At 42.4% G+C, this 16,388-nt stretch overlaps 1 protein-coding gene across 1 annotated transcript in view; it reads left to right on the top strand.

Moving 5' to 3' along the window:
- Positions 1 to 16,388, top strand: part of cdh13 (cadherin 13, H-cadherin (heart)) — a 944,123-nt gene that overhangs the window by 636,704 nt on the left and 291,031 nt on the right. The window contains exon 7 of the mRNA XM_078400759.1: positions 461 to 639. Within this exon, the coding sequence (XP_078256885.1) occupies positions 461 to 639 (179 nt within the window). The remainder of the gene's footprint in view (positions 1 to 460; positions 640 to 16,388) is intronic.

Raw genomic sequence — 16,388 nt, 5'->3', positions numbered from 1 at the left:
CCGTAGTCAGGATCGAACCTGGGTCTCCAACGCAGGCAGGCAACAACTCTACCGCTGCTACACTCTGCCGTTCTCAGGTTCCTAAATGGCGTTCCACAGTCCCAAGGGCTTTTTGTAGCCTGGAAGAAGAATTGCACAGAGATTTAAAAAAATAGATGTTTGGAAAGATAGCCAAAAAGTGCTGGAGCAACTCAGTGGGACAGGCAGCATCTGTGGAGAAAAGGAACAGGTGATGTTTCTGGTCGGAACTTCTTCACGTTTAGAAAACTGCCACAAAACCTATTTCTACTGATACGCACACCCAGGTTTCAGTTGCAACTATATATTTATCATTGGCTTCAATGCAGCACTGCCACTGGCTGCATAGGAATGTATCAGCAGCATACCTAGCAATATTTACCTTAACTGGTGTAATTGGAAGTGTTACAATTAACAATTATCATTGTGGCTTTCATTCTAGGAACAACCGTGATGCGAATGACAGCTCACGATGCTGATGACACGAGTACAAACAATGCGGTTCTCCGCTACAGTATCGTACAACAAACACCAGAGACACCATCTCCAAACATGTTCTACATAGACTCAGAGAAGGGAGATATCGTCACTGTGGTGCCACCATCAATGTTGGACCGTGAGGTGAGTGCCTCATCTCTCTTTGTGTTGATTTGCTGATTGTTTTATTTTTGGCAGAACGATGCGGTATATGGTACTGTGGTACCAGCATTTCCTTGACCATCCTCAGGTCATTTTTGTGCGACTTAAATTATTTGGAGGTATGTAAAACAATGAGGGACATAGGTAAGGTGAATAGTCAATCTTTTCCCTCTGGTCGGGGAGTCGAAAACTGGAGGCATGGGTTTCAGGTGAGAGGAGAATGATTTAACAGGGACCTGAGGAGCAACTATTTCAGATGATGGTGCATACTTTGAACATGTTGCCAGAGGAAGTGGCGGAGGCAGGAACAATTTTGAAATTTAGAAGACACATTGACAAATACATGGATAGGAAAGATTTGGAGAGATAAAGGCCAAGTGCTGGCAAGTATGACTTAGATTGGTTAGACAACTTGGTTGGCATGGATGAGTTGGGTCGAAGTGCCATTTTCCTAGGTGTACAGATCTGGGACTCCATGATAAAAGCAAAGTAATAAGTAGCAATATGTAGCTGAAATCATTACATCTAAATTCAAGGTAAAAATACTTCTGTTGGACTCTGTTTGAAATACAGTAGCACAAAGCAAAGAGTTGTGTAATATTAAATAAAAAGATTAATTGCAACTATAACTCTGCATTGTACTTATATGAATCTTTTGAGAAGCTCCTATTTGTTTTGTCCTTCAACCATGATTGTATGGTCATGCACTTTGCTATAAGGAATAAAGTCATAGACTACTTTCTAAATGGGAAGATGATTCAGAAATCGAGCTGCAAAGAGACTTAGAAGTGCTAATGCAAAATTCCCAAAAGGCTCATTTGAACTTTGAGTCAGTGGTAAGGAAGCCAAACACAATGCTAGCATTAATTTCGAGGGAACTAGAATATAAAGGCTTTATAAGGTGAGGCTTTAAATGGTGCTGGTCAGGCCTGTTTGGAATATTCTGAGCAGTTGTGGGCCCCATATCTGAGGAAGAACGTGCTGGCCTGGCAGAGGGTCCAGAGGAGGTTTACGAGAATGATCCCGGGGATGATTGGGTTAACATATGATGAGCGTTGGATGACTCTGGGCCTGTATTTGTTGGAGTTTAGAGGTATGAGGGGGGGATATCATTGAAATCTACTGAATAAAGAGAGGTCTAGAAAGAGTGGATGTAGAAAGGATGAATCCAGAAGTGGGAGAGTCCAGAAGGCACAGCCTCAGAATAAAAGGACATGCCTTTGGAATGGAGATGAGGAGGAACTTGTTTAGCCAGAGGGTGGCGAATCTGTGGAATTCATTGCCACATTCAGCTGTGGAGGCCAAGTCATTGGGTATTTCTATAGTGGAGATTGATTGGTTCTTGATTAATGGCATCAAAGGTTATGGGGAGAAGGCAGGCAAAAACGTTTGAGTGGGAAACATAGATCAGCCGTGATCGAATGGCAGAATAGACTCAATGGGACGAATGGCCTCATCCTGCTCCTATGTCGTAAGGTCTTATGATCAATTGTTAACATCTTACTACACTCCATCAGGAGGATGACGTGAAACTGGAAGTTGAGAGATGCATGTTATTGTTTCCAATATTCAGTTTGAATAGACTATGTTTTACTGCCCAATCTCGTTTTCCTTTGAGACACAGCAAGGTATCTTACAATCTATTACTGTTGGTATAAGTGGAAGTTTCCTAAATTCGCTGTGGATTGCACAGTTCGAAACCTTTACTTTCAATCCTCATTCTCCTACCTAAATATTGCCTCAGGCTGATCCAGGAAAAGAAACCCAACCACGATTTAATCCCATGTTCAGTAACTGAACACATCCTCTCCATCACAAAGATAAAAGCTTGAGAAGGGCTAGAATTGTGGAGAGAAATTTGCCTTGGTCAACAGTTGCACTCTTTCTGTATATTCAGTTCTTTGACGTCAATAGAGCCAAATGTGCAGAATTAGTTCGATCGAGTGAATTCTATCAGGTGAAAAGGACATACCGCATCGCATCGGTGATCAAAATAGAGCTTCATGCCATGACTACTTTCACCTTTGTACATCGCTCATCTTCATCCCCATCTTCCTTCGTTCCTGCCTTTGGCATCATGTCCCACACCATTTTAACCATTCTCCCATTCCCTCCTCTCTGACACCACAATCACAGTTATCTGTGGTTTTATTTTTAACCAGTCTTGACCTCATTGACCCATGTTGGCCCTTGGTCAACCATATCTCAGATCCCAAACGCTCACAGAACCGGATCCACATCCATCCATTCCTCTTCAAATTTCCATCACTGTGTCTGGCTTTCATTTGCGTCCTTCTTCCTTCTGACACCCTCTTTAGCTACCAAAACCCTCCCACTCTTAATAATTCCTTAATAATCCTCCTTGATTTTTAGCTCTCTAACACTGATCAGCCTCGCGCTACATCTTCACGGATGCCCTGCAATGCTTCTGGATGTTATGTGTAATATAGATTGCGAGATGTTGGTACAATGTACCATTTGCAAACCTACTTGGTTTTTTTTTGTTTAAGAAATAGCTTTTATTAAAACAGATGAAGTGTATTTAATGCTCCTCCTGTTTGTTGCAATACCTCGTATTGTAAATCAGCACCGCCCTCATAGATTGATTGTTTTTTGCTCTCTTGTCAGCAGAGGAATCATGCCAAAATCCTCTCCATGTGAATGTTTTATAAGACTCTTAAAGGCTGACTTAAAGATGATGCTCAGCATTATCCCAGTAATATTGTACGCAGAGGCAATTTATGCTTCAGAATTCAAGTGGTAACAAAGAAGATTTACTGGGGGGGTTCTGTAGCAAGGTAAATCATGTGTCATGTTTGCAAAATAATGATTACGTCACCGGCCCATTCTAAATATTGCAGTCATCTATACAGTTGTCAAAGTACATCTTATATACTTTGAAGAAAAATATGCTGCCTCAAAGTGCTGCAAACACCTGCAAGGCAATTCAAAACTGCCAAATATGATGAATGGTAGAAACTACGCACCATGCATTACGTTGAATTGTTGCAATTTGTCGTCATTGAGCCATGCTTCATTCCACCATAAGATATGCTGCTCTTAATGTAGGACACAACAATTACCATTCCAACTGAATGCCATATCCTGCATGCTCCATAAAAAAATAAACAAACGTACAGTTTTAAATGAATTGAGGAGACGAAGGGCTTTTGTGTGGAAGACAACACATCGTTCATGTGGCTCGACAACATGAGTCATGTCATTGTGCACTGTCTACATAGCAAGATGCAATCTTCTATCCGTACATGGAATAATACAGCAGAGCAAGCCACTTAACCCACTGAGCCCAGTGCTGGCACTTAGGGGAACTGCCCCCTTACTCTCTGCCCTACCCTGTCCACAGCTCTGTCAAACATTTGTGCCATGTTCTCTGAAACCTAAAATTGAATTTACATCCATCTCCAATAGAACATGCAAATCCGCACTCATGAAAAAAATATGAGCTCATTTTACTTTTGGTGTTCTGCCAATCACCTTACCTCTACACTCTTTGGTTATCAGACCTTTATCAAATAGAAATAATAATCATTTACAATCATGCGAGACACATTGAAACTTAATGGAGCAGACATTTATGTTGCTGCGAATGGGACTATTAAAGGACGACGGAGGAACACAGAGTGCAGCCTTTCTGATGTTTCAATCAATTTAAAGTTGCCAACAAAATCCCAACTTGGAGAGGAATGAATGACCTTCTGACCTAATGCTGTTGTACTTGTGATGGTCAGTCAATGAATGACCTTCTGACCTAATGCTGTTGTACTTGTGATGGTCAGTCAATGAATGACCTTCTGACCTAATGCTGTTGTACTTGTGATGGTCAGTCAATCTGAACACCCAAGAATAGGAGCAGGAGCCAAGAACCAATAACCAAGAATATTTGTTTCATTTTCTCCAGTAGATTGTGAATATCAGTGGTTGGTAGGATTTAAGAGTCCATTATAAACAATAGACAATAGGTGCAGGAGGAGGCCATTCGGCCCTTCGAGCCAACACTGCCATTCAATGTGATCACGGCTGATCATTCTCAATCAGTATCTTCTCCCCACACCCCCTGACTCCGCTATCCTTAAGTGCTCTATCTAGCTCTCTCTTGAATGCATTCAGAGAATTGGCCTCCACTGCCTTCTGAGGCAGAGAATTCCACAGATTCACAACTCTCTGACTGAAAAAGTTTTTCCTCATCTCAGTTCTAAATGGCCTACCCCTTATTCTTAAACTGTGGCCCCTTGTTCTGGACTCCCCCAACATTGGGAAGATGTTTCCTGACTCTAACGTGTCCAACCCCTTAATAATCTTATATGTTATAAAGGATGAGGGTACAGAGTACTTAGAAGTTCATGATAAAATATGCCGAATTCAGCATGGTTTTGTGAAGGGGATATCTTGCCTGACGAATCTGCTGGAATTCTTTGAAGAAGTAAATAGTAGTTCAGACAAAAAGTGAGTCAGTGGATGTTGTTTATCTGGATTTTCAGAAACCCTTTGATAAGGTGCCACAAGTGAGGCTGCTAAGGAAGATGAGAGCCCATGGTATCCGAGGGCAGGTACTAGCGTGGATAGCAGGTTGGCCAGATGGCAGAAGACAAAGAGTGGTAATAAAGGGGGCTTTTTCTGGTTGGCTGCCAGTGACTGGCGGAGTTCCGCAAGGGTCGGTGCTGGGGCCGCTACTCTTCATGTTGTATATTCATGATTTGGATGAGGGGATTGAAGGCATTGTGGCCAAGTTTGTGGATGATATGAAAACAGGTGATAGGGCAGGTAGTGCAGAAAAAGCAGGGGCTCTGCAGAAGGACTTGGTCAGGTTGGAAGAGTGGGCAGAGAAGTGGCAGATGGAATATAGTGTAGCAAAGTGTGGAGTCATGCATCTTAGTAGTAGGAATAAAGGAGTAGACTATTTTCTAAATGGGGAAAGAATCCAGAAATCAGAAGTGCAAAGGGACTTGGGAGTGCTGGTGCAGGATTCCCAAAATGTTAATCTGCAATTTGAATCGGTAGTAAAGAAAGCAAAAGCAAAGCTGGTATTTATTTCAAGAGGGCTAGAATACAAAAAACAGGGATGCAATGCTGAGGCGGGTGAACAGAACTCTGCAGTGTTTATCCTTGTGCTGTTTATATTTTAATACCTGGCCCTGACAAGCTCTTAAATGATTGTTTGAAAAAAAAGAACAGCTGGCACACATTTCCCGTGCACAACATGTCTCTGTCACGCTTAAAGGCTCAGGCTTAATTTTTGTGCTGTTATACTTTCAAATGAAAGTGGGCATCTGTGGGCATGGGGGTAGAGAGGGGAAGTTTTGTTGCCTTCCATCACAGTGAGGGGGTGTTTGGAGTCACCGTGATGGATGTTTGTGATGGGGTCGTGTGTCTTGTGTTCTTTTTTTGTGTGTTCTGTGACTGCTGGAAAATGTAATTTCGTTCGGTATCTCGGTATCGAACGACAATAAAAGAATACAATACAATACAATAAGAGCCCCGGTCATTCCTTCTTCTCCCCTCTCCTGTCGGACAGAAGATATAAAACCTAGAACGCCTGTACCACCAGATTCAGGAACAGTTTCTGTCCCACAGTTATCAGACTACTGAACAATCTTCCCGTAAACTAGGGTGTGTCCTGATCTTCCAACCTTTCTCATTGCAGACCTTGTACTTTTATAAACATCTCCACTTTTTCTGTAACTATAATGCTATAATGCAATAACACTTTATTCTGCACTCTTTTTTTTCCCTTTGCACTATCTGTTGTACTTGTGTATGGGTTGAGTGAGCTGACGTGCAGTAAAGTTTGGAAGGATGGCTGCAAACAATGCCTTTCACTGTACCTCCGCACCTGTGGCAATAATAAACCAAACCAATACCACTCCAACTTTCTGAGCAAAGCATCAATCCAGGATATTTGTGCTTTTAGATGGTATGTTTGTTTTGTCCTGGATGATTTGGAGATGCTTGAGCGCTATTAGAACTTTATTCATCCAGACAAGTAGAGATTATTCTGTCATGCATATGGTTACGGCTTATGCTTTGTTTATGATGCTGCGTGTCTTGTAGATGATGCTTTGTCATATCAGTGGGGTAATCGCTCACTGGAGGATGCCCAGTCTCTGATCAGCCACGGTTATCTCTTACTCCCCTAAGAATTTTTCATCCTCTTTGGAATGAAATGATCCTGCATCTTTTTTATTATAGCCAGAAATGTCTGCCATTGCTGTTTCACCATCATTCCTGCTAGGATCCTTTTCCAGTCGACCTTGGCCAGCTTCTCTCTCATGCCTTCATAGTCCCCTTTGTGCAACTGCAACACTGACATTCCTGGTTTAACCTTCTCCCTCTCAAATCGCAGATTAAAACTTATCATATTATGGTCACTACCTCCTAGCAGTTCCTTTACCTTGAGTTCCTTTTATTAAATCTGGTTCATTGGACAACACTAAATCCAGAATTGCCTTCTCTCTGGTAGGCTCCAGTAGAAGCTGCTCTAAGAATCCATCTCGAAGGCACTTTACAAACCCCCTTTCTTGGGGTCCAGAACTAACCTGATTTTTCCAGTCTACCTGCAGTTTGAAATCTCCCATAACCTTTGTTACATGCCCATTTTAACTCCTACTACAACTTGCACCCTATATCCAGGCTACTGTTTGGGGGCCTGTAGACAACTCCCATTAGTGTCTTCTTACCTTTAGAATTCCTCAATTCTATCCACACTGATTCTACATTGTCAGTCCCTATGTCACCCCTCGCAAGGGACTGAATTTCATCCCTCACCAACAGAGCTACCCCACCTCCTCTGCCCACCTGCTTGTCCTTTCTATAGGACGTATAACCCTGAATATTCAGTTCCCAGTCCCGATCCTCGTGCAGTCACGTCTCTGCAACCCCCACAATGTCATATCTACCAATCTCTAACTGAGCCTCAAGCTCATCCACTTTACTCCTTATACTTCACGCATTCATATGTAATACTTTAATCCATTACTCACATCACCTTTCACATCGATTACTATTTCACTTGGCCATACTCTCCTATCCCTTCGTGAGCTTTCTGTCCCGTTAATTCTGGAGTCTTTCTTAACTTTTCCTATAGTCTCTTTCCCTTTACCTCCATCCTTGTACTTCTGTAGCAGTGCTATAGTCTCTGCCTCTCAGCCCGTGCCAGACTATGGCTTGCTGCCTGCAGGCATGTGCTACTTCATTACTGAAAGAATTGTAAATGGAATTGCACTTCATACAATTGCTGGCAGATATTCCCATTTCTAGCCTTTTGGCGGAAGTAACGCCATTGATGAACGAAGTGATCAAGTCCCTGAGGAACCCCTGCAGTGATGTTTGGGACTGGGAAGATAGCACTTTTAGAATCATAACCAGCTCTCTTTTTGCAAGGTATGCCACCAGCCATTGAAAAGTTTTATCCTTGATGACCATTGACTTAAGTTTTACCAGGTCACCTTGATGCCACTTATTGGTTCAATGCTACCTTGATTTCAAAAACAGTCATGCTCTGCCCATTTCTAACTTCAGCTTTTAGGATCTGGCAAAACCTGAATTCGGCACGAATGAATTTGCTGGCATTCTCAAACATCTTTGCTGCTGATTGAAAGTAAACTGGTTGTGTGGGATGATTAACTGGATGATCTGACATGCCCTTTGTGAAAACGACACAATGGGGCAGGCTTCAACGTTATTTGGTACATGCCTAAAACACCTGCTTAACCATCTCTGAAGTGTCCGTAGAGCAGCTGGGATGTTGACTGCTCCCATAATCTCTGTTGCATCTCAGCCATTTCTCATGGAGTGAATTGAATCAGCTAGAAGGACACAAAGTGCTGGAGTAACTCAGTGGGTCAGGCAGTATTTCTGGAGAACATAGATTAGTGATGTTTTGGGTCGTAAGTGATGATTTTGTGATTACGAGCAGTCAGGCTGCTGCTTGACCAGACAATGGAACAGCTCTCTCAATGTGCTCACCATTCCCTGGATATTACCAGCCATTGCTTACGTAGCAATAAATAATCAAAAGCCACAAAATGCTGGAGTAACTTAGCGGGTGAGGCAGCATCCCTGGAGAGCATGGATAGCAGTCGTATTGGGTTGCAACCCTTCTTCACGGATGCTGCCTGATCCACTGAGTTACCCCAGCACTTTGTGGCTTTCTATTTTTTATAAATCAGCATCTGCAGTTCTTTGTTTCTGCATTTTGACTGGTGACTTAGCAATGGTTTGTGTCTTACAAGAGATATACAGTTAGATTTCGCAATGATATTCATTTATTGTATGTTTGATTATTATATATTATCTGCATGTTATTGTGTTTATGGGTGTGTTAAGCTGCTGTGGTAAGTACTTCATTGTTTCATTGTTAGTACATATAACAATGAAACACCATGTTCTCTTGTCTCTTGGCATATCAAATGCATTAACTACATTCAACACATTTGACTCGTGACTCTTGGCTTATCAGAAGCTGCATCTTGGAAGATAATATGTTAAACTGGTAAATCTAAATTCATGGAGTTGGTTCAAGATAGACATTGCATGGTAGCTTCCTACACTTCATGAGATAAAGAAGTTAATATTAAAGTTCTGGTTGCATCAGGTGTTGCCAGATCCAAATAAGATTTCATTAAAAATCTTAAGTGAGTAAGCATATTATAAAATGCAAAATTCCCAGATTAGCTATTGATTAAATTGTGAATGGACATCAGTTGTGCTTACCTATCAGAACAGGCAGTCTGACCTTCGACTAAATAATTCACATTACGCCCTGTCCCAATTTAGCAGCATGACAAGCAAAGCAGAAAGTGCTGGGGGAACTCAATGGGTCAAGCAGCATCTGGGGAGTGTATAGGCACTCACCTACTTCTACAGATGCACCATAGAAAGCATTTTATCAGGACGCATCACAGCTTGGTTTGGGAACGGTTCCATCCAAGACCGCAAGAAATTGCAGCGAATTGTGGGCACAGCCCAGACCATCACACAAACCAACCTCCCTGCCATTGACTCCATTTATACCTCACGCTGCCTTGGCAAGGCCAGCATCACAATCAAGGATGAGTCACACTCTGGCCACTCTCTCTTCTTCCCTCTCCCATCAGGCAAAAGGTATAGAAGTGCAAAAACGCACACCACCAGATTCGGGGACAGTTTCTTCCCATCTGTTATCAGGCAACTGAATCATCCTACCACAACCAGAGACCAGTGCTGCTGAACTACTAGCTACCAGCGTGTGTACTAACTTTTTGTGTCAGAGAATGTGATCATGAGCCCGGGATGGGAGATGGCAGGGTGAGGTGTTTGTAATTATAAATTGAACGCACACCACCAGATTCTGGGACAGTTTCTTCCCAGCAGTTATCAGGCAACTGAATCATCGTACCACAACAAGAGAATAGTGCTGAACTACTATATACCTCATTGATGACCCTTGGACTATCCTTGATCGGACTTTGCTGGCTTTACCTTGCACTAAACGTTATTCCCTTATCATGTATCTATACACTGTAAATGGATCGATTGTAATCATGTATTGTCTTTCTGCTGACTGGCTCGCACGCAACAAAAGCTTTTCACTGTACCTCGGTACACGTGACAATAAACTAAACTGAAACTGAAACTAGGCAGGTGGTGTTTCAGATCAGGACCAGAAACAGGGACCAGATGCTGCCTCACCTGTTGAGCTCCCCCAGCACCTTATGTTTTGCTCAAGATTCCAGTATCTGCAGTCTCTTGTGTCTTCATAACAACACACAACATGGTGCATAGTACATTAATGTTACTGTAGGCATTTGTAGTAGTAGTTTTTCTATTAGTAATTGGATGGAAGATATTCCTGTAAAATTTAATTCATCTGTGCATCCATTGCACAGTGAGAAAAGGTATGCCTGATCAACAGCTTACAATATTGTGCTTCTGAATGGACTTTCCAGATTATAAAATGAATTGAAGAGAGCCAAGAAAATGCTGGTATAACTCAGCGGGATAGACAGCGTTTCTGGAGAGAAGGAATGGGTGACATTTCGGGTCAAGACTCTTCTTCAAATGTTAGCAAATAGTACAGTAATGCATAATGCAGTTAAATCACACTTCTCAGCACTTTGCTGTTCCACTTTACTTCAAATACTTCACCTTCGGTCAGGTTCCCTAAAGAATTATCAACACATGGTTCTGGAATTATCAAATGAAAGAAATTCAGCAAGGCATAGTTTCTTTTTCAAAACCTTCATTGAACTGCTTTTGGCAGAAATAAGGTTATAATTTATGGGTGTATGACTGATTTGGCCTTGGTTCTGCATTGAATTCAATAGTAAAATATTGTGGATGCAGGTTTTCTGAAATAACACAGAAAATGTTTGCTAGAGAGAGGAACAGAGGTCATGCATTAGACTGCAAATCTTTCAACTGAAGAAAGTTTATTGACTTAAAACATTAACACTTTTTTTTCACACTCCACAGATGCATTACCTTTCAATAGACAATAGACAATCGGTGCAGGAGGAGGCCATTCGGCCCTTAGAGCCAGCACCGCCATTCAATGTGATCATGGCTGATCATTCTCAATCAGTACCCCATTCCTGCCTTCTCCCCATACCCCCTTTCATACTTCTTAGCATGGAAACAGGCCCTTCAGTCCATGTCGACCAACACTCCCATCTACACTAGTCCCACGTGCCTGCGTTTGGCCCATATCCTTCTAAACTGATCCTATCCATGGACCTGTCCAAATGATTTTTAAACATCATGATAGTACCTGTTTCAGCTACCTCCAGCGGAAGCTCGTTCCATTTATGTACCACCTTTCTGGGAAAGAATAGTTGTCCCTTAGGTTCCTATTAAATCTTTCCCCCCTCACCTTAAACCTATGTCCACTGTTTCTTGAAACCTATGTCCTCTGGTTCTTGGAACGTTTGCTGTAGTCAGAGGCAAATTCGTAGCAAATAATCTGTATTCTGATTTTGTCATTTTCTACAGACATATCTAGCTGTAAAACAAAATTAAGGCAAAACATTAACCAAAGAAAATTCAACTCGAAAGATAATGTTTCAGGGGGTTCAAATGAATGGAATGCCCTTCTAGATTGCAAGATCTTTTTTTTTTTACAATCAACCTGCTGGAATGCTGGCGTGCATTCATCTAGGGCAATAAAAGTACCCACCAGTAATCAGTCACAAACGGGACTTATAGTGATTGACTTGCCTACAGTATTTTATAGCTGACACTTAGACAGAGCCCCAAGTCAACACCATTTTCGTATTTCTGCAGCACTGAGTATTGGAGCAAATGAATATACGCAGGCCTCACCCAACCCAGTGCACAGAAATTATGACAAAGATAAGAAAATTGGGTGAAAATTTGAACAAAAGAAACGGTGGTGGTAGAGCTGCTGCCTTACAGCGCCGTAGACCCCTGTTTGATCCTAACTGCAGGGTGTTGTCTGTACAGAGTTTGTACGTTCTCCCTGTGATCACGTGGGATTTCTCCAGGGTTCTTCCCACCTCCAAAGACATGCAGATTTGCAGGTCAATTTATAATCATAAATTGTCCCTAGTGTGCAGGATAGTGGCAGTGATTGCCGGTCGGCAGGGACACGCTGGGCCGAAGAGCCTGTTTCCATGCTTCAAGTCTAAGCTCTAAAGTAAAAACAAAAATCTATTTGAGTGCAAATGAATTTTTACCGTTGCATTCAGTAGTGGTGTTTCCACACCTTATATCATCTGGGATCAGTAAAAGGCGCAACAATATATTTCACATTGACATACTGCATGCAGAAACCTCTACTACTTTCTAAATTTGTTACCATGCGATCCTGGCATTGATCCAGTATATCAAAGCTGCACTGCCTCACACCCTAACTCATTACTAGAATTTATCATTTAATTGTTTCTTAGTGTTACCGCAAATTACCACAAATTGATTAACATTTTTTTCGCATCCAAATGCTTTGTGGTGCATTTCGTTATCATATCATATCATATCATATCATATATATACAGCCGGAAACAGGCCTTTTCGGCCCACCAAGTCCGTGCCGCCCAGTGATCCCTGCACATTAACACTATCCTACACCCACTAGGGACAATTTTTACATTTACCCAGCCAATTAACCTACATACCTGTACGTCTTTGGAGTGTGGGAGGAAACCAAAGATCTCGGAGAAAACCCACGCAGGTCACGGGGAGAACATACAAACTCCTTACAGTGCAGCACCCGTAGTCAGGATCGAACCTGAGTCTCCGGCGCTGCATTCGCTGTAAAGCAGCAACTCTACCGCTGCGCTACCGTATATTTTTTAATTTATTATTTTAAAATGGGTTTCCTTTACATTTCTACTTTTTATTTCAGTTGTATGCCTTGGGATCTTTGGGCAATACTGTCATGAAATTAAAAACATGAAAACCTACGGTTGGATTATTGTGGAATTGGACCAATAATTTTATTGTGTGAACCTAGGAAATAGGATGGACTGCTGATTAGAGAGTACATTCATCATCAATCACTTGTAACCAATAGCATCTGTGCAAGATTGTATATTAGTTATTTTTTCAGGACCTAGACACGTGGCAAGGCCAGCATTTATTGTCTGCCCCTCCCTCAGTCCTAAGTCAAGTCAACTTTATTTGTCACATACATATACAAGATGTGCAGTGAAATGAAAGTGGCAACGCCTGAGGATTGTGCTAAAACTACAAAACAGAATACAAAAAAAAAATGTTAACACAAAAAATAAATTAATACAGTAAATTAAATTAGTCCCTGGTGATATGAGAGTTAACAGTCCTGATGGCCTGTGGGAAGAAACTCCATCTCATCTTCTCTGTTTTCACAGCGTGACAGCGGAGGTGTTTGCCTGACCGTAACAGCTGGAACAGTCCGTTGCTGGGGTGGTAGGGGTCCCCCATAATGTTGCTGGCTCTGGATCTGCACCTCCTGATGTATAGGTCCTGCAGGGGGGCGAGTGTAGTTCCCATAGCGCGTTCAGCCGAACGCACTACTCTCCGCAGAGCCTTCCTGTCCTGGGCAGAGCTGTTCCCAAACCAGATTGTGATGTTTCCGGTCAAGATGCTTTCTACAGCCCCAGAGTAGAAGCACTGAAAGATGCTTCCTGAGAAGGTGGCGGTGAACTGCTTATGGTCCTTCTGATGAAGATCGCCCCGAGTGATGTTGGGGAAAACATTCCAAAATGTAAACCCAATAATGGGTGAAGGAAGAGCAACATGTTTTCAAATGAGGGTGACGCGTGATTTGGGAACCTGCAGGTGGCGGTGCTGTCACGGGTCTGATCCTTTTGTTGTTTTTTTGGTGGTGGAGATCGTGGGTTTGGGGAGGTGTTGTCAGAGGAGTCTGGTTGAGTAGCAACAGTGCAACTGTAGGCAGTACACATTGAGGCACTGTGCTCTGGTGGTGGAAGGAATTAATGCTTAGGGTGGTGATGGGTGCCAGTCAAGTGGGTTTTTCTTTATCCTGGAGAGTGCCAAGCATTTTGAGAGTTATTGGATCTACCTGCATTCAGAGGATTCCATTATCTTCCTGATTTGTGCTTTGTCGATGGTGCAAAGATGTCGGGGTGTCAGGGGGTGCGATACCCACACAATACCCACCTCTGATCCGACCTTATAACCACAATATTTATTTGGCTGATCCGGTTGTGTTTCTGTGAAGTGATGGCAGAGGCTCGGCGATGGTAACACTATCAACATGTTTAGATGGTCGGTCAAAAAGAGGTAAAGCAGGTACAAACATTGTCTCACTAATACATTAAGCATAAGAAAAAGAGGCAGGGATAGACCATTTAGTCCCCTGTGCCCACTCCACCATTCAATAAGATTATGGCTGACTTTTTTAACCTTGCCACTTTCCTACACTAACTCAATATGCCTTAATTCTCGTAATTTGTAAACGCTTGTTAAACTGTCTTGGATATACTCAGGGTAGAGAATTCCAGAGGTTTGACAACATCGGGTAGGGAACTATCTCTCGCACTCTCGCACTCTCTCTCGCTCTCTCTCTCACACACACACTTTCTTGTACTCTCACTCACTATGACAATGCAGAACTTAGAAAATTGCTCAGAAGCAGAATGGGCGCCTGTAGGTTAATTCTACGTTGGCACAGCAGGAGGAAAGGTTGACTTATAAAGAAATTCAAAACAGCATACTGATGTTTTATTTTAGGTAAATCATATCAATAAAGTAATTACTTGCCTTTTTGCATAGAGCCATCGAGGTGTACAGCATAGAAAGAGGCCCTTCGGCCCACCATGTCCCAGTGACAAAGTTGGTAGAATTGGGCTGGTCTAATTTGCCTGCATTTGGCCCATATCCCTCAACACCCTATCTATCCATACGGTATATCTGCTTAAATATCTTTTATAAGTTGTAATTGTATCCGCTTCTACAGCTTACTCTGGCAGCTCATTCCAGATATGGACTATCCGCTGCGTGAAAAAGTTGGCCGTGAGGTCCCTTTTAAATCTCTCCCCTCTCACCTTAAGCCCATGCCCTCTAGTTTTAGAATCCTCCCTGGGGGAAAAAGACTACCTGCGTTTGCTTTATCCATACCCCTCATGATCTTGTACACTTCGATAAGGTCGCCCCTCAGCCTCTTATGCACCAGAGAAACTAGTATCATCCTCTCCCCATAACACCTGCCTGCACGCCCAGGTAACATCCTGGTGAGTGCTCTTGGCTGAAAGTGATACTAAGCACCAGTCTGACTAAATGAAGTCTGAATAATGTACCACAACAAGATAGAAGAGTGGAAAGGCACAAACTTTGAAATAAATCAGAATAAATCCAAAGAGAACAAACAGATTAGTTTTCAAGTAGCAGATGCTGGTTTGCAAAAAAAAGAACACAAAGTACTGGAGTAACTCAGTGGGTCAGGCAGACCAATTCTGGAGAACATGGATGCGTGACATTTTGCGTCGGAAGAAGGGTCCCAAATCGAAATATTACCAATGCATGTCCTCCGGAAATGCTGCCTGACCCGTTAAGTTACTCTAGCACATTGTGTCCAGGCTAGTTTTCAAGTTAGTGATCCGAGTTAGTATCAGTGGAATAATTCTGGTATAAGATCTCATGCATAATATTATGCTGCCTTTCTCTTTCCTAGATAAACGAGTGGCTGGCCAAACCCAGTCGTTCCTGCTCCCTCGATTGTCAGTCTTTGGTAATTTCTGATGCATTTTATTTTTTAGCAAATGTCGCCAGTTTGTCATCCCTGCAGGAACCATATTGTTATTGCCAAAAGAAGCCCAATTAACACGGTACCATGGTGCCCGCCTCTCGACGTGCCGTAGCTCTGCTAATGATCACCCCGTAACCTTTGCAAAAGTTGCACATGTTGTCAGGCTCAGAATAGATTGATGCTGTGCCATTGTTTCATTCCGAGTCCTGTGTTTTACTCTGTTTTTGAAGCACACAAAAGTAAACGCCCACTTTAAGGACAGAGTCCACCCCTTCTATCACCACCGTACAGGCTTTTCAAAGCACAATAAAATAGCTGTTCTGTAAAGGCATGCAACTACAAATTATAATAATCACTTGCTCGGAATGTGAAATTTGCTTCAAGGAGTTGCTGGAAGGGAAACAGAGTCAAGTGCAGGGCTCTGTACAAAATATGTTTACCGTTGAAACCTTAATTCAGAAAAGAAATAAATACAGACAAAAACTCATGCTTGCTCTTCGGTCTTCATGTTCCAATGCTGTGAGATCAT

The sequence above is a fragment of the Rhinoraja longicauda genome, chromosome 6 (genome assembly GCF_053455715.1).
Source record: "Rhinoraja longicauda isolate Sanriku21f chromosome 6, sRhiLon1.1, whole genome shotgun sequence".
NCBI lineage: Eukaryota > Metazoa > Chordata > Chondrichthyes > Rajiformes > Arhynchobatidae > Rhinoraja > Rhinoraja longicauda.
The sequence above is the reverse complement of the archived record's forward strand: the minus strand, read 5'-3'. Positions and strand labels throughout refer to the sequence as shown.